Source organism: Bos javanicus, chromosome 11 (genome assembly GCF_032452875.1).
Source record: "Bos javanicus breed banteng chromosome 11, ARS-OSU_banteng_1.0, whole genome shotgun sequence".
NCBI lineage: Eukaryota > Metazoa > Chordata > Mammalia > Artiodactyla > Bovidae > Bos > Bos javanicus.
Genome location: NC_083878.1, coordinates 26,157,539 through 26,181,438, shown reverse-complemented (window position 1 = coordinate 26,181,438; position 23,900 = coordinate 26,157,539). Strand labels below are relative to the sequence as shown.

Here is a 23,900-nt window from a genome sequence, read left to right as displayed (position 1 = left end):
CTGCTTTTGAATATGCCATCTAGGTTGGTCATAACTTTCCTTCCAAGGAGTAAGTGTCTTTTAATTTCATGGCTGCAGTCACCATCTGCAGTGATTTTGGAGCCCAGAAAAATAAAGTCTGACACTGTTTCCACTGTTTCCCCATCTATTTCCCATGAAGTGGTGGGACCGGATGCCATGATCTTCGTTTTCTGAATGTTGAGCTTTAAGCCAACTTTTTCACTCTCCACTTTCACTTTCATCAAGAGGCTTTTTAGTTTCTCTTCACTTTCTGCCATAAGGGTGGTGTCATCTGCATATCTGAGGCTATTGATATTTCTCCTGTCAATGTTGATTCCAGCTTGTGTTTCTTCCAGTCCAGTGTTTCTCATGATGTACTCTGCATATAAGTTAAATAAACAGGGTGACGATATACAGCCTTGACGAACTCCTTTTCCTATTTGGAACCAGTCTGTTCCATGTCCAGTTCTAACTGTTGCTTCCTGACCTGCATACAAATTTCTCAAGAGGCAGATCAGGTGGTCTGGTATTCCCATCTCTTTCAGAATTTTCCACAGTTTATTGTGATCCACACAGTCAAAGGCTTTGGCATAGTCAATAAAGCAGAAATAGATGTTTTTCTGGAACTCTCTTGCTTTTTCTATGATCCAGAGGATGTTGGCAATTTGATCTCTGGTTCCTCTGCCTTTTCTAAAACCAGCTTGAACATCTGGAAGTTCACAGTTCACATATTGCTAAAGCCTGGGTTGGAGAATTTTGAGCATTACTTTGCTAGTGTGTGAGATGACTGCAAATTGTGTGGTAGTTTGAGCATTCTTTGGCATTGCCTTTCTTTGGGATTGGAATGAAAACTGACCTTTCCCAGTCCTGTGGCCACTGCTGAGTTTTCCAAATGTGCTGGCATATTGAGTGCAGCACTTTCACAGCATCATCTTACAGGATTTGGAATAGCTCAACTGGAATTCCATCACCTCCACTAGCTTTGTTCGTAGTGATGCTTTCTAAGGCCCGCTTGACTTCACATTCCAGGATGTGTGGCTCTAGGTCAGTGATCACCATTGTGATTATCTGGGTCATGAAGATCTTTTTTGTACAGTTCTTCTGTGTATTCTTGCCATCTCTTCTTAATATCTTCTGCTTCTGTTAGGTCCATACCATTTCTGTCCTTTATCGAGCTCATCTTTGCATGAAATGTTCCTTTGGTATCTCTGATTTTCTTGAAGAGATCTCTAGTCTTTCCCATTCTGTTGTTTTCCTCTATTTCTTTGCATTGATCGCTGAAGAAGGCTTTCTTATCTCTTCTTGCTATTCTTTGGAATTCTGCATTCAGATGTTTATATCTTTCCTTTTCTCCTTTGCTTTTCGCTTCTCTTCTTTTCACAGCTATTTGTAAGGCCTCCCCAGACAGCCATTTTGCTTTTTTGCATTTCTTTTCTATGGGAATGGTCTTGATCCCTGTCTCCTGTACAATGTCACGAACCTCATTCCATAGTTCATCAGGCACTCTATCTATCAGATCTAGGCCCTTAAATCTATTTCTCACTTCCACTGTATAATCATAAGGGATTTGATTTTTAAGCACCCTGAATTAGTGCCTTGCAAACAGAAAGAATTTAATACATATTTGTTGACTGATAGAAGCTATAGAGTGAACCGAGAAGGGCACAAGGCCGGCATGAGGTTTCTCCTGAAACAGGTTTCACAATGAGTGTCTGCTGGTTCTCTCCATCCCTTGGGTTACGGTTCAGTTCTCACTTCATACTCTAGCATGCTCAAATCTATTTAATCACAAACATCCTCCTCTAATGTGATGCGTTATTTTCTTTTATGTTTATATCAATGGTGCCTAACAGTAACATTAAATACCAGTCCATCATCAGGGGTGTGTTACATTAATGTTTCTTATATAGTGGGCCACCAAGCTGTGATTAAAAATGATGCAGTGTTATGCTTACTGACTTGAAAGGCTATCTGAGATACATGTTTGTTTGAAAAAGCAGGTTAGGAAAGAGGATTAGTAGTTTGATTCCATTTATGTAAAATGTCATAAATATATGTATTACATATATCACTAAAATGTTAACAGCAGTTATTTCCGGGCAGTGGTATTTCTCTATACTTCTCAGTGTTGTTTGAACTTTTTGTAGTAAGCATAATTTTTATCATGAGAGATGAAAACCTATATACATTCCTTTTGTGAAACATAAGAGTTGCCTTTCTTTTCATTTGGTAGGACTGTTACCAAAGCCTACTGAAGTTTTTCTTTCTTTCTTTTTGTCTTTTCTTAAGAAACATACAAGAAATGCCCATTCCTTTTAAAATCCTCGGTTATTTTACATTCCAAAAATATTGCTCTGAGATTCTCGTAGTCAATGAGTTCTATGGACAGAATTTCACTTGTGGTAAGTATTCTATTTTGGAATTTATTTTTACATATTCATTTGAAAACACAATTTCTTGAGGGAAATGTATTTTTTAAGTAAAAAACTAGTGTAATTGTAAAATAGATTTAAAACTTTGTTTTGAAGAGTCTAACATTTTCTCTGATTTTTAAAATAGTAAGCATTCATCAAGCTAACCACTTGTCCAAGGTCAGCAGCTTAGGGGCATTCTGATGTTTTTAGAAAATGACGGATTTAACATACACTGAAGTAAACTCTAATATATTCTGGATGGAATCAGTTCCTATACCTAGCTTGAAACAGGCTGCAGTGGCCTCCTGTTCTCCCCAAATGTACAAGTACAGAGTATGTAGCTGAGTGAAGCCATTTTTGGCACAAATGTTCCCTAATCCTGCGAGAGGGCAGTGGGAATACAGCAAGGCCCTCCTGGCCTTTGGAAATCCCAGGCCACTCTGTGACGACAACGAAAGAACAAGGCAGAATGTCATAGTTGTTTTAAATCTCTCTAGATGATAACATTAGTAACCTTGGGATACTCAGTGCTAAGTGATCATAATTTTTATCAGTATTATTCATTCATTTGGGTAATGAATATATACCCAAAGTGGGAACAAACCCATTTCCATCTTCAAGGCTCTCAACACTCACTATTGCTTCATCTAATAATGAATTCTGGGCTCTCTAAAAAGTCCTGTATCTTTATGAAGAAGGGTACTTAGCAGAATACTAAGCATTTAGTGGGCATTTGGTAAACACATGTGGATTCAATTATCTTGGAATTACCATATCTGACATTGTCGATCTTTTCCCTGGCAGGCAACTCAAACGCCTCTGTGTCAGCTAACCCAATGTGTACCATCACTCAAGGAGCTCAGTTCATTGAGAGAAACTGCCCAGGTGCAACATCCAGATTCACAGCAAACTTTCTCATTCTGTATTCATTTATCCCAGCTCTTGTCATCCTAGGAATAATTGTGTTTAAAATAAGGGATTATCTCATTAGCAGATAGTAAAGGACACTGCTACAAAATGGAACTTAAGCTCCTAGATATACATGACTGCTTTGAATTTCTGAAGTAAGAATGCCACATGATTCTCAGTAGTACAACTGTAAGTCTTTTAACCATTAGGACTCCATCTGTGCCCACTGGATCCATGCAGGCCTGGAATGCTTTTCCAACTTGGAGGGACTTGTGTTATTTGGAAATTGTGACGGAGCAGGTTCAAAGATGTAAATAATAATTCATAAAGTTATGGGAGACTAGTGTGACTATTTGTCTTTGTTCTAGACACAGAAAAAATAGGTCAAAGATTATGCTTACATTTGACAAAGGACTTGGTAAAAAAGAAAATCTTTGAATATTATCAGCTGTAAGTAACAGAAAAAGTTGTTTCACTGAAGCAAAGCATCACAGAATTGGGTAAGAATGGTTTATCATTTCCAAACCCATATTTATGTGTCCAAGTCCAGATAAGTTACCTAGTCACATGGAGAGGATGTTGGATAGATGCTGAGTGAAGGCCCTTGACACAGAGCATCCACTGATTTTATTGAGGGTTAAAAATGAAAAATGGCAGGAATGGGCTGAACTGAAAACAGCACATTAGACAAAAATAGTTTGCTATTTTTCACTGTCAACTTAGTTTACTTACAAAATTAAATGTTACTAGGTAAAGTGTATGCATGAACTGAGAAATGACCTTTTTAAGGTTAGAGAGCAGCTGTTATTTAAAGTCCACATAGAAAAGATGCTCAACTGACACAACATTTACACTAAGAAAAGCAGGGTTACATGCTAGGGATTCATGTTCTGGAATTAAAAGAATGCTGATCAGTACGTATTTTTAAGGATCAAATGATGTATATAGATTATTAAAAGTGGGTTCTGGACTAAATGATGGATTATCTTTCTGATCTTCAAGTAATTCATGTCCAAGTCTGAAATGAAACTGTCTCCATGTTACCATGGTAACTTTGAATGAGACTATCTTAGAGAGTACATGAACTTGTTCTGTTACTGTGACCTAACTTGTAAAGAATGATAAATTATAGTATTTGAAACATCTCACATTATAGTGAGAAAGATCATTTTATTAAGGAAACCATGGTAAAATTCTATTTCTCAGAACAGTATTCAAGAATCTGGAGACATTGGTAAATTACCAAAATAGTATTGTCAATTTTTATAAAAGGTCTTTGACACTGATGATTATGGTATAATAGTTACATAATGCTTTACAGATTATATATGTCACATCAGTTATAGACAGTTCTGGAGATGATAATCTATTAAAGCAGTTCAAAGAGAGTCCCACAGGAACCTCTTTTGAAATCACTGATTTCAACTTACTAAAGATATGGGTGTACAATCTAAGTGGAAACATTTTTCTACTATTCATATGCAGATGGAATTTCATTCTAGCTCAGAAACATTTGGAAAATTGACATAGCATGTGACTTCAAGCTATTAAATGTTAGTGATACTATCTTAGAAAAACACAATGACTTTCAACATGTGACAGTTTCTCAAGTTAAAAATGGACAGTGATGTGTAAGACAATCAAATTAAATAATCCAAAATCCTGTTTCCACCAAGTCAGTAATATTTCTGAGATCATAACATTCAGTGTTACAGGGAGCTCTTTCTTTGCAGCACTCAAGAAAGGCGCCTGTCTGTTTCTATGACTGTAGTTCCTTGGAGACACGGTGAAAATTCTGTTTTCCAGAGGACGGGAACCATACGCACTGACTGTCACTAGTTTAGGAACTTGTATTTCATTGCTGTAACAGGGTAGTTTGCTATCCACTCCGATACCACTCATCAATCTTTGTGTTCTTAAGGTTAGTAAATGTTTATTTAAAGCTGGGTGCATGGCATAGAAAAGTTAACATATTTTATAGTGGAAATGGAAGAATATGGGTTAACTTACTTTCCTGTTTAATGACAGCAGTTATGCTTAGTCCAACTGAACTTGGCTAGCAGATACATCTCCAGAAGTTAGAAGGCTTCTTAAAGGCTATCCCACCTTGGAAATGATCTTGGTTATTACCAACTCATACAGTTTTGGCCTGCTTATTGATAGAATATTTCCTTAAATTTGTCTGTTCTTCAAAAAGTTGTACTTATCTAAGTATGTCAGAATCACCAGAGGTACTGATGAAAAATGCGGATTACTAAGCCGCATTCCAGACCCACGGATTGAGGATCTCTGGCTGTGGGGATTCAGGAATGTATTTTATTTTTTTAAAAAAGATTTATTTCATTTTTTGGCTGGGGTGGGTCTTCGCTGCTGCGCATGGGCTTGCTCCAGTTGTGGTGAGCAGGGGCTCTCTCCACTGTGGTGTGGAGTAGGGGCTCTAGGGCATGTGGGCTCAGGAGCTGTGGCACACAGATGGAGTTGCTCTGCAGCATGCGGGATCTGGAACCTATGTCCCCTGCATTGTGTGGCAAATTCTTAACCACTGGCCTACCAGGGAAGCCCCAATTTTTTTTTTTTTTGACTGAAGTATAGATGACTTACAATGTTGTTAGTTTCTGTTGTACAGCAAAGTGATTCAGTTGTGTGTGTGTGTGTATACATATATATATTAGATATGGTGCATGTATCTTCCTAATCATAGTTTTGTCTGGGTATATGCTCAGGGATGGGATTGCTGAATTATATGGGAATTCGGTTTTTAGTTTTCTGAGGAACCTCCATACTGGTCTCCACAATGGCTGCACCAACTTACATTCCCACCAACAGTGTAGGAAGTTTCCCTGTTCTCCACACCCTCTCCAGCATTTGTTATTTGTAGACTTTTTAATGATGGTTATTCTGATCAGTGTGAAATGTTACTTCTTTGTTTTTATTTGCATTTCTCTAATAACTAGCAATACTGAACATCTATTATTTGTAATATTGAGCATCTTACAAATAGCTGTGAAAAGAAGAGAAGTGAAAAGCAAAGGAGAAAAGGACAGATAGATCCATTTGAATGCAGAGTTCCAAAGAATAGCAAGGAGAGATAAGAAAACCTTCCTCAGTGATCAGTGCAAAGAAATAGAGGAAAACAATAGAATGAGAAAGGCTAGTGATCTCTTCAAGAAAAATTAGAGATACCAAGGAATATTTCATGCAAAGATGGGTTCATAAAAGGACAGAAATGGTATGGACCTAACAGAAGCAGAAGAGATTAAGAACAGGTATCAAGAATACACAGAAGAACTGTACAGAAAAGATCTTTATGACCCAGATAATCACAATGGTGTGATCACTCACCTAGAGCCGGACATCCTGGAATGTGAAGTCAAGTGGGCCTTAGGAAACATCACTGTGAACAAAGCTAATGGAGGTGATGGAATTCCAGTTGAGCTATTTCAAATCCTAAAAGATGATACTGTCAAAGTGCTGCACTCAATATGCCAGCAAATTTGGAAAACTCAGCAGGGGCCACAGGACTGGAAAAGGTCAGTTTTCATTCCAATCCCAAAGAAAGGCAATGCCAAAGAATGCTCAAATTACTGCACAATTGCATTCATCTCACATGCTAGTAAAGTAATGCTCAAAATGCTCCAAGCCAGACTTTAACAGTACATGAACTGTGAACTTCCAGATGTTCAAGCTGGATTTAAAAGAGGCAGAGGAACCAGAGATCAAATTGCTAACATCCATTGGATCACTGAAAAAGCAAGAAAATCATCTATTTTTGCTTTATTGACTATGCCAAAGCCTTTGATTGTGTGGATCACAACACTGTGGGAAATTCTGAAAGAGACGGGAATACCAAACCACCTGACCTGCCTCCTGAGAAATCTGTATGCAGGTCAAGAGGCAACAGTTAGAACTGGACATGGAACAACAGACGGGTTCCAAATCAGGAAAGGAGTATGTCAAAGCTGTATATTGTGACCCTGCTTATTTAACTTATATGCAGAGTGCATCATGAGAAATGCTGGGCTGGATGAAGCACAAGCTGGAATCAAGATTGCTGGGAGAAATATCAATAACCTCAGATATATGCAGATGACATCACACTTATGGCAGAAAGCGAAGAAAAACCAAAGAGCCTCTTGATGAAAGGGAAAGAGAAGAGTGAAAAAGTTGGCTTAAAACTCAACATTCAGAAAACTAAAATCATGGCATCTGGTCCCATCACTTCATGCAAATAGATAGGGAAACAGCGGAAACAGTGACAGACTTTATTTTGGGGGAGCTCCAAAATCGCTACAGATGGTGACTGCAGCCATGAAATTAAAAGACGCTTGCTCCTTGGAAGAAAAGTTATGACAGTATATTAAAAAACAGAGGTATTACTTTGCCAACAAAGGTCCACCTAGTCAAAGCTATGGTTTTTCCAGTAGTCATATGTGGATGTGAGAGTTGGACTATAAATAAAGCTGAGCACCAAAGAATTGGTGCTTTTGAACTGTGATGTTGGAGAGGACTCTTGAGAGTCCCTTGGACTGCGAGGAGATCTCCAACCAGTCCATCCTAAAGGAAATCAGTCCTGAATATTCATCAGAAGGACTGATGTTGAAGCTGAATCTCCAATACTTTGGCCACCTGATGCAAACAACTGACTCATGTGAAAAGACCAGATGCTGGGAAAGATTGAAGGCGGGAAGAGAAGTGGACGACAGAGGATGAGATGGTTGGATGGCTTCACCGACTCAATGGAACTGAGTTTGAGCAAGCTCTGCGAGTTGGTGATGAACAGGGAAGCCTGGCGTGCTGCAGTCCATGGGGTCGCAAAGAGTCGGACACAACTGAGCGACTGAACTGAACTAAGTATCTATATATGTGCCTGTTTGCCATCTATTTTTCTTCTTTGGAGAAATGTCTATATTTTCTGCCCATTTTTTTGATTAGTTTGTTTTTGTTATTGTTGTTCAGTTGTGTGAGTTGTTTATATATTTTGGAAATTAGGCCCTTGTTGGTTATATCTTTTGCAAATTTTTCTACCATCCTGTAGGCTGTTTTTTCATTTTGTTTGTGGTTTCTTTTACTGTTCAAAAGCTTGTAACTTTGATTAGGTCCCGTTTGTTTACTTTTGTTTTTATTTCTATTGCTTTGGGAGACTGACCTCCCCAGTGGCTCAGACGCTAAAGCGTCTGTCTACAATGCGGGGGACATGTGTATTCTGTGGGGTTTTTTGGATGTAATGTCCGGATAATGTCAATTAAGTCTAACTGTTCTATTGTATCACTTGTGATCTGTTACTTATTCTGTCTAGAAGATCCGTCCATTGGTATGAGTGAGGTGTTGAAGCGTCCTACTTATTGTATTCCTGTCTATCTCTCCCATTGTCCGTTAGTATTTATGTATGAGGGTACTCCTGCATTAGGGGCATCTAGGCTGACAAGTGTACAGTCCTCTTGTACTGATCCTGTTATCATTATCTAGTGTCCTTCTTTTTCTTTGTGGCCCTTGTTTTAAAGTCTATTTTGATATGAGTATTGAGACCCCTGTTTTCTTGTCTTTTCCATTTGCATGAAATCTTTCCCCATCCCTTCACTTTCAATCTATGTGTGTTTGTTGCCCTGAAGTGGGACTCTTATAGGCAGCATATTGTAGGCTCATGTTTTTTATTCAATTTGCCACCCTGTGCCATTTGATTGAAGCATTTAGTCCATTGCCATTTAAGGTAATTATTGACACATATGTATTCAAGCTATGTATTTATTGCCATTTTAAACTTTGTTTTATTATTGACTATATTTCTTCTTTTCCCTTTTTCCTTTTATTTCTTTTGTATTATACTTATGTGCTCTTCTTTTTCATATTTTATGAATCGGTTGTATGTTTCTAATTTGTGGCTACCCCGTTCTTCAAGTACATTAATCCCTTTCTATATCTACTTGCTTTGGACTGGTAGTCGTATAGACTCAAACACATTCTAGGGGAAAACAAAACTATATGTTCTTACTCTCCTTCCCCACATTTTATGATTTTGATGTCCTCTTTTATATCTTCATGTTCATCCTTTTGCTGTTCATTGTGGTTATCATTACTGTCATAGATTTTTTAAATTGTGTACTGGATTATTTAAGTGATTTACTTTCCAACTGTGATTTTCTCTTTCCTACAGATTCTTACTTCTTTTCTATTTAGAGAAGACCTTTCAGTATTTCCTTTAAGATAGGCTTAGTATTGCTATAATTCTTTTAGTTTTTGCTTGTCTGAGAAATTCTTTCCTTCTATTTTAAATAATAATCTTGCTGAGCAGAGTATTCTAGATTACAGATTTTTCTCTTTCAGTATTTGAATGTATCTTGCCATGCCCCTCTGGCCTGCAATAGTTTTTTAATTGGAGGATAATTACTTTACAATACTGTGATGGTTTTTGCCATACATCATCGAGAATCAGCCATAGGTATACATATGTCCCTTCCCTCTTGAACCCTCCCCTCCCACCTCCCTCCCCACCCCATCCCTCTAGGTTGTCACAGAGCATGGGCTTTGGGTTTCCTGCATCATACATCAAACTCCCACTGGCTATTTGTTTTACATATGAAATGTGTATGTTTTAATGCTATTCTCTCAGATTATCCCACCCTCTCCTTCCCTCAATGTATCCAAAAGTCTGTTCTTTATGTCTGTGTCTCCTTTGCTGCCCTGCAAGTAGGATCATAGGTACTATCTTGTCTAGATTCCATATATATGTGTTAATATACAGTATCTGTCTTTCTCTTACTTCACTTTGTATAATAGACTCTAGGTTCATCCACCTCACTAGAACTGAGTCAAATGTGTTCCTTTTCATAGCAAGGTAATATTCCATCGTGTATATGTACCACAACTTCATTAACCACTCATCTGTCGATGGACATCGAGATTTCTTCCATGTCCTAGGTATTGTAAATAGTGCAGGAATGAACACTGGGGTACATGTGTCTTTTTCAATTATGGTTTCCTCAGGGTTTATGCCCAGTAGTGGGATTGCTGGGTTGGATGGTAGTTTTATTCTAGTTTTTAAAGAGATCTCCATACTGTACTCCACAGTAGTTGTTATCAATTTAAATTCCCACCAACAGTGAAAGAGGGTTCCCTTTTCTCCACATCCTCTCCAGCATTTATTGCTTGTAGACTTCTTGATGATGGCCATTCTGACCAGTATGAGATGATAGTTCACTGTAGCTTTGATTTTGGCCTGCAATATTTCTGTACAGAAATCAGCTAATAACCTTATAGGAGTTCCCTTGTAACTCTTTTTCTGTTTTTCTCTTACTGCCTCTAGTATTTTCATTATCTCCTTTTTCAAATTGGTGTCTAGTAGTCTGCAGAGGCCTGTTTCATTATTTATTCTTTCAGGAGAATTCTCTTGTCTTTTACCTGGGAGTGGTTCCTCTATGTATTCATTTTACTTGTACTTCTTTTACTCTGAATTTAGAAGAAACAATCATCTACTGTTGCTTGAAGGGCTATTTATGTTGGCGTGTCCTTGTCTAGCTTGTGTGGATTTACTATATTTGGTATGAGGGCTGTATTTAGTGTGTAGATGCCTGTTGTGTCTTTCCTCAGCATGTGCTGGTGGTTATCACCTTGACAGGGAGTGTGCAGATGCAGCAGCCGGTGCCCAGTCCTGAGGGTCTTGGTGGTGGTGATGGCTCATTTGCGCCCCTGGAGCATGCAGCGCGAGTGGAGGCAGTTCATGATCGTTGCTAGAGTTTGCAAGGGAGGTGGTGGTGGTTTGTCACCAACCCTGTAACCAGTGCAGGTGGGGTCCTGCCCTCTGTAAGTTTGTGCACAAAGAAAAAGGCTACAGTGGTGGATCCGCCCCCAGTGACACCTGGCCTCTAAGATGGCCTGGGCTTCCTCCATGCACACCCTCAGTTGTGGTCACACTAGATTCCAACAACATCTCCCAGGCTGTTTCTGCACAGCTAATCTTAGTCCTCTCTCCAGGTCTGATCTCTGAAAGCCTGAGTTCTGACACGTTCCCTGCCCACACTGGCAGACTGGTGTTTCAGGTTGCCACCAAGACCATCTGTACAGTTTTTCTTCTACTCTGGCTGCTGCATTCTCCTTTGAGGCTCTGAAGCTCCCCTTCCGTCCCGGCAGATCTCTCTGGTGAGGGGGCTTCCCAGGGTGCAGGAACCCTTCCTCTTCCACAGCTCCCTCCCAGGGGTGCAGGTCTCAGCCCATTCCTTTCTCATTTTCTTTTTAATCTTTTTTCCTATCCGGTTACCTGGAGACTTTCTTGCTCTTTCAGCAGTCTGAGGTATTCTGCCAGTATTCAGTAGATATTCTGTAAGAATCCTTCCACATGTAGATGTATTTTTGCATTTGTGGGAAAAGGGGAGCTTCATATCCTACCATGCCACCATCTTAACTGCTCCTCAGGTATGTGCCTTTTAAATAAATACTTCAGATGCTTCTCATGCCTCACCATTAGAGTAAAATGATGATACCTGTGAAAGTGACCCCACTTCCACTTTCCTACCAGACATAGCTGAGAATGCCTTAGAGAAGGAATGTGTCTAATATAAATGCTTAACCTTATACCTACAACTGTTAATAAATGCTCCCAATTTCATATTCCTGAAAACATAAGCAGAAACTTATAGGTGCTGAACCAAGTATACACTACTTAAAAACAGGTTAAAGGTAGGTCCCAAAAGATTCTTTTTATTTAAAAAATATTACATGTAATTATACAAATTTTTTAAGAGACTTAAAAATATCTCAGGAGTTGCACTAAGACAAACAATTCCACTTTTCCTTTAATAAATTACACATCTAAACTTTCCCCCCTTATTACTGTAATATTAACTAATAAAATATTACTTGTATTTGGAAAAGAAGAAAGAGGTTACATTACAGTTGAATTAGGTTCAGGAATCAAGCTCAATTTGTTTCCAAGACTTGGAAGAACTTCTTTTGTACTGTTCCAGTTCCTAAAACAAAAACATGTTTTACTAGTAAAAAACTTTAAAATTTAAACTAGGAGCCTTAAAACTGCCTTAGCATTTTTGGGGTGTAACAGTGTATCCTTTATAAAAGTATTATCACTCTCAAAATTTCTTGACAACTACTTTATAAATGATTATACTCGGGATGTATCTTCTAGAAATGTAGTCTTCAGAGTATCTATGTAGCCTAAGTAGCACCTGGAGATGAATTAAAATTTTAGACAAAATTATAAATAGTGCATACACATTGTTTTTCAAGTAACAAAATTAGGCATTGTTATATGCATGCTTTGGGCTCCCCTGGTGACTCAGCTGGTACAGAATATGCCTGCAATGCGGGAGACCTGGGTTTGATTCCTGGATTGGGAGATCCCTTGAAGAAGGAACAGCTACCCACTGCAGTATTCTGGCTTGAGGAATTCCATGGACTGTATAGTCCATGGGGTCACAAAGAGTCAGACATAACTGAATGACTTTCACATTCATGGATGCTTTAAGAATACAAAAATGATCTTATTTTTAAACATTTGCTGTTCAACTCTTGTCAAATTGTGGTTGAAGTTAGCAAAGTATCAATATTTAAAATGTACATATCCTTTGACCCAGTGATTATACCTTTAGACATCCATCATATAGCACAATAGAGAAGAGCAGAAGGATATTCACTGCACTGTCTACTGGCATGCAATCGGAAATGGCTTAGATATCTCATGGTAAGGACTGATTAAATACCTCAGTGCTCACTGACGCCTGACTTTGTAGGCAGCCAACAAAAATAATAGTGCTGTATGTGCCAAATGAGAAAGGCAGCTAGGTGGAGAGAGGGCAGGACACTCCCATTTTCTATATTATATACTTCTGTGTCTTGATTTTTTTCACCATTGAGTATATGTTACTTTTACAATTCATAAAACAAAGATAAACTTGAGTGGAGGTGGGAAAACCTGCATGAGACAACTAACATGCAAAAGGGACCATCTAAGGGGATTGTCTTTTGGCTTCTTCCATGTTGTTCAGTGTCTAGGTGTACAAAGTGTATCATTGTTTCAGATAAGCAAAAAGTGGTTACTCTGCAAGATAAGGCAATCCCTGCCCTTTGCCTAATGTAACTGAAGTTCATAGTTGCCAGGAAAAGAAAACTGCACTCTCATTTTCAGAAAAATGGCAGATGATCTCTTTCGTACATATATTCTAAGTCATTAAAATGTTGAAAGTTTCAAAACACTATAATGACTTCGAAGAAATTTTTTTCCATAGTATTAACTCCAAAGTAGTCTTTATAGCTTGGTTTAATTTTAATGACATTAACCTCAGTTCACCAGTTATCTTACCTGTAACTTATGGTTTCAAGGATTGTTAGCTCATAAAGAATAAACAGTAATCAGTTACCACAAACTTTGCCTTTAATTGGAAGTGCTGAATTATTATTTTTTTTTTTACCAATGGTAATGGTGAGGGCATTGCTCTGAGATGCTGTGCTCGTAGTTTCTCCCTTCTGTAAGCTGTAAAGTGACAGAACTGGGCTGGTTCCCCAGCTACGCCAGGAGGAGGATGGAGAGTAACTGGCGTGATACAGAACTCACTGTGTTCACTAGATCTTTAGTACTGCTCTCATGCGACCTCAGCATTATGTGATGATGTTTTAAAGGAACAGCAACTAAGAGGGCTCTCTTTGCACTACAGTTCTTCATGGCCACTCTAGAGAGTCACTTTAAAAGAGAAAGCAAAACCAAAAAGGGTTTCTACCCTGCTTCTTAAAAGCTTCTAAAGTTTTCAAATATAAATATATATAATGCTTAAAACACCATCTTCAATAGAGGACAGTAAAAAACATTTCCCCCCAACATGTAAATCAATCAATGTAAATCAATCAATGTGTGTCTGTGTTTAAATTATAAGCCTAGGGATTATAAAGAGTTTTTTGAAAACAGGGATTCAAAATGTATATGTATGGTTGAACCAAGAAGACCTTAAAAATAACTGTTTACCCAAACCTTTTCCATTTTTTTTTTGCTTTGACAATAAAAATATAGAAAAGAGGTAGAAGGATTCAGCAAGTGCTTTCTATACTTGACTCCCTTAAAATCAGGAGTGCTTTAAAACTGGAAGACTTTTAAAAAATAGTAAATACCAAGGAACTATTTTCTGGTGCCCATGTCAAATCTGACAAAAGAGAGCTAATTAGGAAAGACATTTAGTCTGCAGAAAAGGTGAAAAGGGGTCTTAACGTTGATCCTCAAACCAGGGGGACTAATTTCAGTCTCTGTGAGGATCTTCATGCATCAGTGGGGACTGGGAGCAAAAGGGATTCTGGACAGTGATCATAAATGACATGTTCTACTATCAAGAACTTAAAGCACTATGGGATACTGTGTCTCAGTGCCTCCCCTTTCACTGGCAGGATAATGTAACAGAAGTATGGTTTAAGTAAAGTGTGGTTTAAAGGGACACATCTTTCTTGCCTGATGATTCTACATGACTTGGGCTTTTTTAAAGGCTCAGAACAGGACTCATGAATTAGCCTATCTTAGAAGTGGCGTGCTCTGATTTCATTGCCAAAGCTTAAGGGTACCACACTTTTTGTTTGATGCCTGATTATTTAAGCCACTAATAATGAGACTTGGGGATGGGAGGGAGTCATATGGAGGATCACGTCTGGACTCGGACAGACCGAGGGCCAGCCCTCCACTCATATGCCACTGGATTATTTTCAGTGAAATAGGATGTCATCTTTCTTCCTAGGAAGGACAAGAATCAGTAACTGTTTGGGTTGAAGGGCAGACACACAGCACACAGTACAGACGTCAAGTAGTTACCAGTTGCTTTTAGGTAGGGACGTAATTTTGTGTGATTATGGAAAGCCTTGAATGAGACATTTCTTTTAGATGGCTATTCTTCTTCTTCTAATAGGCAAATCAAATCTAAAGATTATAATGCTGTTTTCACTGAAAAATGTTAGCATAGCAATAATCATTAAAAGATCAAGAAGGCAGTGTTTTTAGAAAGAGCTGTAGACTAGATTTTCACCTACGGCAGATGAATTCTTTTGTAGGCTATGTTAATAAAAGTGGCATCGACTATCTTGCCCATATAAAAAATGAAAATGTATTGTTAAATGTTTAGTAGGAGATAGGGGTTTTTCAAAATTAATCTACAGAGAGTTTTCTCACACATAAATCAGCTTCTGTGTTTATCAGTAGACAACTGGAAACAATGTAAGCCCCTGAAACGGCTTTGGAAGAACGTGAAAGAATATATAAAGTTGTGGATATTAGAATGTCAAAATTTGGAAGTGAACATGTATAAAATAATTGAGTATCAACTGCTAATCATTAGCATGACTTTTAAAGCAGAGGTGGGTACTACATGTGCAAACTAAAATCAATTCATCTACTAAAAGACCACGAATGAAACTGCTTCAGAGGCAAAATTCGGACATTATAACTTTTCAAGTGAGTCTAAAAAAAAGTTTGTCCAGAGAATGTGGTAATTAGTGAGGTACAAGGGAAGAATGATACAGGTATTGTGGGGCTGCTTTCCAGTTCTACTCAAAACTCATATGGTTTTAGGTCAGTTAGGGATGATGGATTTGAATGTGAAACCTTAAGATGCTCAGAAATACTCCTGCCCTTTAATAATAAATGTATAAAAGGGATCACTGTATAATATAAACAGATAATCTTATCAACAATGGCAGTTAGTCACTAACTCCTAGATAAATATTAATTCAGAGATGACTTCCAACTAATCTCTATAGCCAAGCTGCAAAACACAGTAAGGGTTACATGAGGTCATTTTAGTGTTCCTGCAACATGCCTCTCATTTTGCTACAGCTATAATACCCTCTAAGTATTCATGACATGTTTTTCAGAAGTTTTCTGTACTTAAAATGTTTTGCTTACTTATTCTAGGGCCCCGGAAGGTAAAAGGCGACTGCTGAGAAAAAAAAAAGGCCCTGGTCCCTGCTCACAGTGGGTGGTTGTGTTCAGCTTGTCCTAGCAACAGTTATACAGCTCTACAAATCCCACCTGAGAGGTGGTCAGGGCGTTTCATTTACTGTGCTTATTATATAAGGTTATATTCTTCACAATGACTCGCTTTATCAAACTAAAAGGAGATCCAGGAAAATCTCAATATTGGATCATGATAAAAATGTACCAACTCTTACATTCTTATATCAGGCTGTGTATCACAAATGGTGCTATCTGGCACATATATGGAAAGCAGTCTCCACTTTTAATCACTTTCCTGAGAGTTCCTGGGTTTTGTCAAGTATGTGCTTTCAGATTAGGCAGTCCTTAATCTTTCTGATATGAGAAAAGTATGTGTGCTGCTGTGCTTAGTCGCTCAGTCATGTCCATCTCTTTGCAATCCCATGGACTGTACCTGCCAGGTTCCTCTGTCCATGGGGATTCTTCAGGCAAGAATACTGGAATCAGTTGCCACGCCCTCCTCCAGGGGATCTTCCCAACCCAGGGATTGAACCTAGGTCTGCCACATTGCAGGCAGATTCTTTACCGTCTGAGCCACCAAGAAAAGTATGGATATATCTAAATGTCCTAATAAAAAACAAAACCTTCTAATAATCCCACAAATAAAACAATATTATGGAAGTGTCTTCCCAACAGCAAGGTAAGAATCACTACCCATCTTCCACATAAAGTATACTGGCAAGTCCAAAAAGCATATGTGAACACTAAGTCATCTCTGGGTGGTAGAATGTTATGTGATCTTTAGTTCCTTCTTTATGCATATCAGAATTTATATATAAATAAATAGTGAAGATATACTATTTAAATAATTTTGAAAGGAAAAAGTTAAGTAAATAAGTTGAGAAAAATTTATGGAATTCTAAGTATATTTCTGTGATAAAACTCAAGATGAAATAAATGTTGAGGATAATACCTGATCCTTCTGAATTCTCATCTCATCAACTTCACTTTCAGCATATTGAGGGTCTTTTGCAGGGTCCTTGACATCTTTTAGTGTGTTGATACTCTGAAATCACAATTTGTTAAGTCACTTCATGCTCATAACCAAAACCCTTCAATGACCATCATCTACCTCACAAGCCAAGTTCCTGTTTCTTGGGCAGCCAGTGAAGGCTGATCTTTTGAGCCTTCATCAACACTGAAGGCCAATTCAAATTCCCCAGGTTCTCTCTCCCTCTTGGATACTGTTTCTCCCTTCTCTACCAACCAGAAAGAGCTCTGTTTGGAAGCAGAGTGAGAAAAGTGTCTTACCCATTGTTTCAGCCCCACGGGGTCAGACAGACAGTAGATTTTAAGCAAGTGTTTAACTGATTTGAGTAAGTAGAAAACAAAGTTACTATAATAGGCCTGTTTGAACATTTCCCAATAACTGATGAATAACAGCAAAAGCGAAAAGGCGAAAGTCGCTCAGTCATGTCTGACTCTTTGCAACCCCATGGACTATTCGGTTCATAGAATTCTCCAGGCTAGAATACTGGAGTGGGTAGCCTTTCCCTTCTCCAGGGGATCTTCCCAGCCCAGGGATCAAACCCAGGTCTCCCGCATTGCAGGCGGATACTTTACCAGCTGAGCTACAAGGGGAAGCCCAACTGTTGAATAGTGCTGAAAATTCTTGCTTTAAAAGAATGAGGAATAGATACCTTTGGTGGAAAGAGCTTTTCATACACTTTTTTCCACAGTTCCATTGGTGAACGGGCATGAAGCTTTCCAATGTCATTATCAGGAAGAGGAGGGGGTCCTAGAATTGGAAGTTTTAATTCAAATGACTGCATTGACTAAAACATTATAAACTATTACTATCAATAAAACAGATGATACTTAAATCTTAGATCACTCATTTCCTTTTCTTCTATAATCACCATTAAAATTTATCTCAACCCAGTGTAACAAGGCCACTGGGACAGATTCTAGTACCAGAGGGAGAGGAGCCAGAGTAATGAGTAAATTGTAATTCTCTTTCCATGCACTTACGTAGATGCTCAGGAAAAATAGAAAATATGACATTCTCATGTGTTTGTGAATGTTTAAGGAAACAGATGTTCTTATGTGCTGTTGAATAGAATGCAAATTGTGACAGCTATACTGGAGGGTAATATGGCACCAGTAAATACTATTAAAATACAAAAAAAGATTACATCCTATTACCCAGAAATTCTAGTTTGAGTGTTTATCTTAGAAATACCTGCATACACACATTAAGGATTTCACAGAGCTGCATTATTTGTATTAGTGAAAAAATGGCCTCAGCTGAAATGTCCATCAATAGAGGTACAGTGAACTAAATTCCTATGCGTAGCCATGCTCTGGAACACTCTCCAGCAGCCAAAGTTCCAGACAGACCTATGTGCCGCGTTAATATGGAGAAAGCACTAAGGTGTATTGAGTAAAAAAGGAAAACTTCAAGATGACACAGAATAATACAACTGTATTAAAACAAGTCGTCTTTTTTCTGTACCACATTCACATGTATAGAAAATGGAATATTAAACTTGATCATATATGTACTGCCTGTATAACTTAAAAATTAATGTGAAAAATTTGAAAATATGCTGCCACTTCTTGGACATTTTTCAATGCATAGTCTGAGATATCTCATTCTTTCTATGCTAGCATCTACATTGCTCACTGTTTCACTCTATCTTTCAGGGCCTCCTTACGACTTTGGTGGCTAAGATAGTGATCACACCCACCACTCTTACCCAGATTTCCCAAATTTCCTCCTTGTCCTCACTTGTGTGTGTGTGTATTAAGCTGTACACAAGTTTATCACCTTTGTAGGCTCATGTATCCCTGACCACAGTCAAGACACTGAACAGTTTCATTCCCAGGAAGATCCCTCGTGTTGCTCTTTTATAACCAAACCCACCTCCTTCTCAATCCCTCTCCCTCCCTCCCTCCCTGCCTACAGTTCTGTCCCTAACCTCTGACAACCATTAATCTTTCCTACATTTCTAAAATTTCTTCATTCCAGAATTTTATATAAATAGAACTGTATGTAACATTTTCTGATCGGCTTTTAAAATTCAGTATAATTCTCTGGAGAGTAAACCAAGTTGCTGTATATATCAATAGTTTGTTCCTTTTCATTGCTGAGTAGTAAGTATTCCATGGTATGGATATACCACAGTTTATCCATTTACCTGTTGAATGATGTCTGGGTTGTTTCCACTTTTGGGCTATTACAAATAAACATATCATGAACATCTATGTACAGATTTTTATGTGAACATACATTTTCATTTCTCTCAAATAAATGTCAAATAGTGCAATTTCTAGGTCATATGGTAGCTATATGATTAGTTCTATAAGAAACCATCAAACTGTTTTCAAGAGTGGTTGACCAGCTGCTATGGAGGTTCCTTAAAAAACTAAAAAAAAAGCTATCTTATGACCCTGCAGTCCTGCTCCTAGGCATTTATCTGGAGAAAAACATGATCTGAAAGGATACATGCACCCCAGTGTTCACTGCAGCACTGTTTATAAAAGCCCAGACCTGGAAGCAACCTAATGTCCATCAACAGAGGGATGGATAAAGATGTGGTGTATATATATTTACAATGGAATATTACTCAGCCACTAAAAAGAATGAAATAATGCCATTTGCAGCAACATGGATGGACCTAGAGAGTGTCGTCATTCTGAGTAAAGTAAGTCAGAGAGGGAGAAATATTGTATGATATCCCTTATCTGTGGAATCTAAAAAGAAATAATATAAATGAACTTACAAAACAGAAAGACTCACAGACTTAGAGAATGAACTTATGATTGCTGGGGGAAGGGGAGAGTTGGGGAGTTTGGGAAGGTCATGTACACACTGCTATATCTAAAATGGATAACCAAAAGGACCTATGGTCTAGTACGTGGAACTCTGCTCAATGTCATGTGGCAGCCTGGGTGGGAGTGGGGCTTGGGGGAGAATGGATACATGTATGGCTGAGTCCCTTTGCTGTTCACCTGAAACTGCCACAACACTGTTAATCAGCTATGCTCCAATACAAAAGGCAGTTAATGTATGTTAAGTCACTTCAGTCATGTCCAACTCGTTGTGACCCCATGGACTGCAGCCCACCAGGCTCCTCCGTCCACGTGATTTTCCAAGAAGGAATACTGGAGGGGGTTGTCATGCCTTCCTCCAGAATACAAAATAAAAAATTCAAAAGAAAAAGAGTGTCTATTTTACATTCCTGCCAGCAATGTATGAGTGATCCAATTTCTCCACATCCTCTCACCAGCACTTGGTGTTACGACTATATTTTAACTATTCTGGTAAGTGTGTGGTAATATATCAATGTAGTTTCAATTTGCATTTCCTTCATGTAAAAAAATGTATTAAATATCTTTTCATGTGCTTATTTGCCATTATTGTATATCCATAATGAAAATATCTGGCCATATCCTTTACATATTTTCGAATTGGATTTTTTTTTACTGTTATATATTCAAGATACTAGTCCTTTGTAAAGCATGTAGTTCGAAATTTCTCCCAGATTGTAGCATATCTTTTTATTCTTTTCACATGGGCTTTTAAGAGCAAAAGTTTTTGACTTTGATGAGGTCCAAGCTCCATGATTTTTTAAATTCAGTATTTTTCGACCTTTTTCTGACCTCTGACTACTTACAGGGGCAAAAGATTTCCATCAGCATTTCTATCATTACACACAGTGATTCTCACTGCTAATGAAATTAAATTGGCAATTATAATAATTATAATTATAAAAATCAGTCTTTATAATCACTCATTAACACCTCTGTTCTTTTCATTCCAATTCAATCTATAATCCCATGACAAAGATCTCTACATTTGAAGTCAACTTCAGCATGTAAGAGTAATGGGGGGTGGGAAAAAAGAAAACCACTGTCCATTGGTGTTAAAACCCAACTATGCCAACCACAGAGTACAGAGTTGCTAGGCCCCAAAATCTCTACAATGAGATTACTTCTGTGAGAAGACAGGGAGCTTGACCACATAAACTCTTGAAATTTCTTCTGCTTCGTGAGTCTAGGGATAAGTATAGGAAACATACCAACATCCCATTAGATGAAGTATTTACATAACAAAAAATTAAGGCATACCTAGTTAATGCAACTGTGTTCTTTTGAGTTATTCCAACACTTGAATTTCTTATATTTTTCATCATTGCTTTTAATATATAGCTTTGAATTTCCTGACTACTCTATCCTTCTGATTTTCTTCTAAACCCAAGGAGCTAAAATTTAAAAGTACCTGGAAATCAGTGAGGGAAAGAAAGTACATGCAATTTTTTTTTAGTGGTATAGAGATCAGAAATCAGTCGCTCATATGCCAACATCCCTTTCATCACAAATATGTCAATGTGATGCATTCTGCATCAATACAATGTATACAAATAAATACACAAGACATGACGACAATAATAATGAAACCAGAAACCATGGTTAGGGTTAGGAGATGTTGGAGATGAAGTGAACAGGCAGTAGGATAAAATCAATAAGCAATTAAAACAAATGGAACAATCTTAATAAGTTCACCAACCTATCTGACTTAAAGAATCCAATCCTGCTGTGATAAACAGAGGTTTATTCTGATCCACACATATTGATTTGCTACACGGATAAGAAGAAAAAAGAATCTAATTTAGTTCAGCAATCAAATATCCTGCCATTCCCTACTGTAAATACAAGAGCCAAGTTTTATATCTAGCCCCTATGAGAGCATTTCTCAAAATAAGTGAATGATTATTAACCAATTCAAAAAATAAAGTATAGCTCTAATAAAGATATTATAGGAGAAAAAAAGACCCAAATTACCTCAAATCAAAACCAAGAAAGATAGCAAGGTTAAGAAAAATACTTACTAAAATGATCAATTCCATTTCTAATATAAAATAGTGATAACAGTGGGAAAGCTACTAAAATAAGGGGAAAGGAAGTAACAGGATCAAGGAAACAAGCATAATAGTATGATTATTTTATTCTAGTTTCCAACTACTATGTAACATTTTAGTTGTAAAATATGATAAATATTTAAATAATATAAAGAAGCAAGAGATAATATGAAATTATCTAAGAACAGTCATCTGAGGCATTTTTCCCGGTCAAGAAACAAGAGATTTGTGAGAACAGTAATCAGATGAGAGAATACAAAATAAAAAGTAAAAAGATATTAAAAAATATTTTAATGCTACCTTTTGTTGATGCCAAATGCCAACTGGTTAATAACTCCACGTATTTTTAGTAATAGAGCTTCTGATTTACTGGTAAACTAAAAAGAAAAAAATCAGGACAATAAATTACACGCTCAGCTTTCAAATCACAGAAAGAGGTAAAATAAACATGGCTTTCAACAAGTACAGACTGCAGAGAGAATTACTATTTATTTGCCCAACAAAATCTCCTGTTTGAGTAAACAAAACAAAACCCGAATAAAGGAAAAGAAAGAAATCTCGATAAATTTGTTTTAACTCACTCTTCAAATTTCATGAGTGCACGATATATTTATTGTATGTACTTGTGTTTATGCACTGATCATTTCAGCTACTCCCACAAATGGACTGTAATCATTACCAAAATGCAATCTGGTTGGTTAAAAAATAGGAGGTATGTATCATAAATAACTTTTCCATCCAAACGCATACTGTTGTCCTCAAAGCAGTTAATGTGGGAGCTGCAGACTAGTCTAACAATACTGATACTCACTAAAACAACTTTAAAACCTCTCTTCAGATTTGCCTTTAAAGTTTGCAAAGTAGGCTACTGACTATTCTCAGTGGTGGTCTATAACCAAGTGATCATAACCAGAATATTTTAGAAGAATGAAACTGCATGGGTACTATTATCATTAAGCTGAGAAATCAGATGAAAACCAGGACATATGGCTACCCTACAAAACCTTTTAAGACTAATTTTGAATGTTTGGAAATACAAAGGTCACCCAGCCAATTCAGAATGACTAAGATGTATGAAAGTAGGAAAAACAATCTTGAACCAAAATGAAATGTAATTATAAGGTAAAAAGATCAGTGTTCAGAATAAGATTCGTTCAAGACCTGGGTTTTATCCCTAGGTTGGGAAGATACCCTGGAGAAGGGAAAGACTATTCACTCCAGTATTCTGGCCTGGAGAATTCCACAGTCCATGGGGGGTCGCAAAGATTCAGACACAACTGAGTTTCACTTTCACTTTTCAGATTAAGAACAGGCTCCCAGGGAAAGGGCCTCCCTGGTAGCTCAGAAGGTAAAGAATCTGCCTGCAATGTAGAAGACCTGGGTTCAATTCCTGGATTGGGAAGATCCTCTGGAGAAGGGAATGGCAACCCACTCCAGTATTCTTGTCTGGAAAATTCCACAGACAGAGGAACCTGGCGGGCTACAGTCCATGAGATCCCAAAGAGTCGGACTGAGCGACGAACACTTAACTTCCCAGGGGGAAGCTATTCAAGGGAGAACACTCATGTGACTATATAAGATTTGATACATTTTAAAAATTGAAACTATTTTATGCTTCTATTGAGACAATATTCTAATATGAAAACTTCAGTTGAATTTTAAAAACACAACTTTTTATCATCATCATTGTATTCTCTATTATGTTCCCTATATGGTGAGGAAAAAAAACCTCATCACAAGTGTATT

General features: G+C 37.7%; 3 protein-coding genes across 3 annotated transcripts in view; 1 reads left to right on the top strand and 2 right to left on the bottom strand.

Moving 5' to 3' along the window:
* The window catches only part of ABCG5 (ATP binding cassette subfamily G member 5), a 35,179-nt gene extending 27,371 nt beyond the window's left edge, over positions 1-7,808 (top strand). The window contains exons 12-13 of the mRNA XM_061432213.1: positions 2,290-2,402; positions 3,219-7,808. Of these exons, the coding sequence (XP_061288197.1) occupies positions 2,290-2,402; positions 3,219-3,412 (307 nt within the window). The 3' untranslated portion in view covers positions 3,413-7,808. The remainder of the gene's footprint in view (positions 1-2,289; positions 2,403-3,218) is intronic.
* Positions 1-23,900, bottom strand: part of PLEKHH2 (pleckstrin homology, MyTH4 and FERM domain containing H2) — a 524,875-nt gene that overhangs the window by 362,830 nt on the left and 138,145 nt on the right. The gene's annotated exons all lie outside the window — the stretch shown is intronic.
* DYNC2LI1 (dynein cytoplasmic 2 light intermediate chain 1) overlaps positions 11,988-23,900 on the bottom strand; it is a 38,246-nt gene continuing 26,333 nt past the window's right edge. The window contains exons 9-13 of the mRNA XM_061432214.1: positions 22,455-22,531; positions 21,803-21,873; positions 17,931-18,028; positions 17,204-17,296; positions 11,988-12,283 (exon numbers count right to left, since the gene is read on the bottom strand). Of these exons, the coding sequence (XP_061288198.1) occupies positions 12,221-12,283; positions 17,204-17,296; positions 17,931-18,028; positions 21,803-21,873; positions 22,455-22,531 (402 nt within the window). The 3' untranslated portion in view covers positions 11,988-12,220. The remainder of the gene's footprint in view (positions 12,284-17,203; positions 17,297-17,930; positions 18,029-21,802; positions 21,874-22,454; positions 22,532-23,900) is intronic.